A 2,500-nucleotide genomic window follows, 5' to 3' on the forward strand; every position below is an offset into this window, starting at 1 on the left:
CGCCCTTAACACTACAGTTCCCGATGATGTGTGTCTCAGGTACAAACTACATGCCATAAAACAATAATGACGTAGTGATACATTGTTTCCCCCCGGGTAGTCTATTCTTTTTTTCCCAACACCAACACATTGTCATTGTATCCAGCTGGCCTGATTCAGCATGATATCTTTTCTTTTTTTTTTTAAGCAATCAGGTCATTGGCCCATTTCTCAATCCCTCCCCCCCCCGCCCCCTCCCCTCCGACGACCGCCCAGGGAGCTAAGGGACAGCGGTGTGTGACATGTTATGAAGGGAAGGTAAACAGAGCTTCTTGGGAGAACGGTTGTGCTGCTGTGTTTGCAGAGGCGCTGCACCTTGGCAACCTGCTGGTGAGGTATGGCTACATCTACCCCCTCAAGGAGCCCCGCGCCCTGCAGCTGAAGCAAGACGAGTCCCCCTACCGCTTCCAGGTCAGACGGGGGCCGGGGCCCTTAGAACGCAATCGAAGGTTCTTTCTTGAAAACAATGCTGGGCAAGGTCTTCTAGAGACCTTCTCGAGATGTTCTCCCACCCGTTGACGCCTCTATGAACCACTTGAGTGCTCTATTGTACTCAACATTTACATTGTCCAAGGAAAAAAGCCAAATAAGATACAGAATTGAGATGAAAACGCATGTCTCCGTCTCTCTCTCTCTCTCTCTCTCTCTCTCTCTCTCTCTCTCTCTCTCTCTCTCACTCTCTACCTCCTCACTCTCAGACGCCGTACTTCTGGATCAGCACAAGATGGCCGGCAACAGAGCTGGACTATGGTGAGTAAATGGCGAAGAACAACAACAAACATCAAAAGCCCAAAACAGTGATCTATTTGCTGCTTACTAACCATCAGAAGTATCTGGTAGACAATTAGTTACACTGTTAGCTGGGGTCAAGGGTCGCAGGCCTTGAGTGTGTTGGTTTCTACCTGTTTTTCTTTTCCTCGGTAGCGATCTATCTGGCCAAGAAGAACATCCGGAAACAGGGGGAGCTCATGGAATATGAAAAGGTAAGCAGCACCCATCCTGTTTGTGTTTTTGCATTTGGGTACCTGCGTGCCAAGGTATCTAGGCACCCATTCATCATGCAGCTGTGACTCTGGAGTCATTAATTTATGTCTCTCTCTCCATCTCTCTCTTTATCCTTTTCTCTCTCTCTCTCTCTCTCTCTCTCTCTCTCTCTCTCTCTCTCTCTCTCTCTCTCTCTCTCTCTCTCTCTCTCTCTCTCTCTCTCTCTCTCTCTCTCTCACTCTCTCTCGCTCTGTCTTGTTAGGAAAGTTACAGTCAGCTACACAAGAGGATCAACCACACCTGGGACTTTGTAGTAATGCAAGCCAGGGAACAACTCAGGTGGATTCTCTTTCTCACACTGTCTTCCACACTTCCTCTTTACGTCTCTATCCTACACATAGACAGACAGACAGACAGACAGACAGACACACACACACACACACACACACACACACACACACACACACACACACACACACACACACACACACACACACACACACACACACACACACACACACACACACACACACACTTACAAACACACACATTTTGATGCCAATCAAATACCAAATACAAATGTTGATGGATGTATTACAGGTATATATGTTTTGGTTTCTGTAGTCATTTTTATTGTTTGTCCCAGAGCCTCCAAGCAGAGGCGGAAGGCCGACCGGATGGTTCTAGAATGTCAGGAGCAGGCCTACTGGCTCATCAACCGACCTCCAGTAGGCCTCTCTCTTGGTTTTTTGTTTAGTTCTATGTTCTTCTTGTTCTATTCCACTCTGTTTGGTTTCTATGAAATTGATGGAATTTATATTCTACCCTATTAATAAAGTCCCGGGTAAAACAATTGTCAAACATAAGGTGCGTTAACCGAAACTGCTGAGAATATTTTTAATAAATCCCAGACACACACACAAAAGTACACAATTAAATCTCATGAAGGACAATTAATAACAAAATGAATACGGAAGAAAGGGATTATTTAAATAATCATAAATGTTATTTTAAAAGAGTGATAAAAACAGACATGTAGAAGTAGAAGATCTCGGGTCTATGGTTGGTGTGTGTGTGTGTGTATGTTTGTGTGTTCTTCACACGCACACACACACATTCAGAAAAAACTCTGGTCCTCCTCCTCCTCCATGTATTATTTAAAGACAGTGCAGCACAAAGAGATGAGGAGAAGGGGAAGAGGGAGAGAGTGGAGGAAGGGGTGAAGAGAAGGGGGAGAAGGGGAGAGAGAGGGAGAGAGGAGGCAGGGCTGAGGAGAAGGGGGAGAAAGGGGGAGAGGGGGAGGGAGGATAATGAGGGAATAAAGGATGAGTGGGGGAGAGGCTTCTTTTCATCCTTCTGGGAATAAGGGCCAGACAAAAAGAAAGAAAGAAAGAAGGACAAATTTAAGATAGAAAGAAAGAGAAAAAAAGTCAGAGTGAGTCAGGTGGAAAGTTGGAGTAAGGATAAGTGCTCACAT

The 2,500-nt window shown here is 45.6% G+C and overlaps 1 protein-coding gene across 1 annotated transcript in view; it reads left to right on the forward strand.

Moving 5' to 3' along the window:
- Positions 1 to 2,500, forward strand: part of rgs11 (regulator of G protein signaling 11) — an 11,441-nt gene that overhangs the window by 2,405 nt on the left and 6,536 nt on the right. Inside the window, 5 exon segments of the mRNA XM_056596929.1 lie at positions 344 to 450; positions 738 to 789; positions 964 to 1,022; positions 1,286 to 1,362; positions 1,670 to 1,751. Coding sequence (XP_056452904.1) covers positions 344 to 450; positions 738 to 789; positions 964 to 1,022; positions 1,286 to 1,362; positions 1,670 to 1,751 — 377 coding nt within the window.

This window comes from Gadus chalcogrammus, chromosome 8, assembly GCF_026213295.1.
Source record: "Gadus chalcogrammus isolate NIFS_2021 chromosome 8, NIFS_Gcha_1.0, whole genome shotgun sequence".
Classification (NCBI taxonomy): Eukaryota; Metazoa; Chordata; class Actinopteri; order Gadiformes; family Gadidae; genus Gadus; species Gadus chalcogrammus.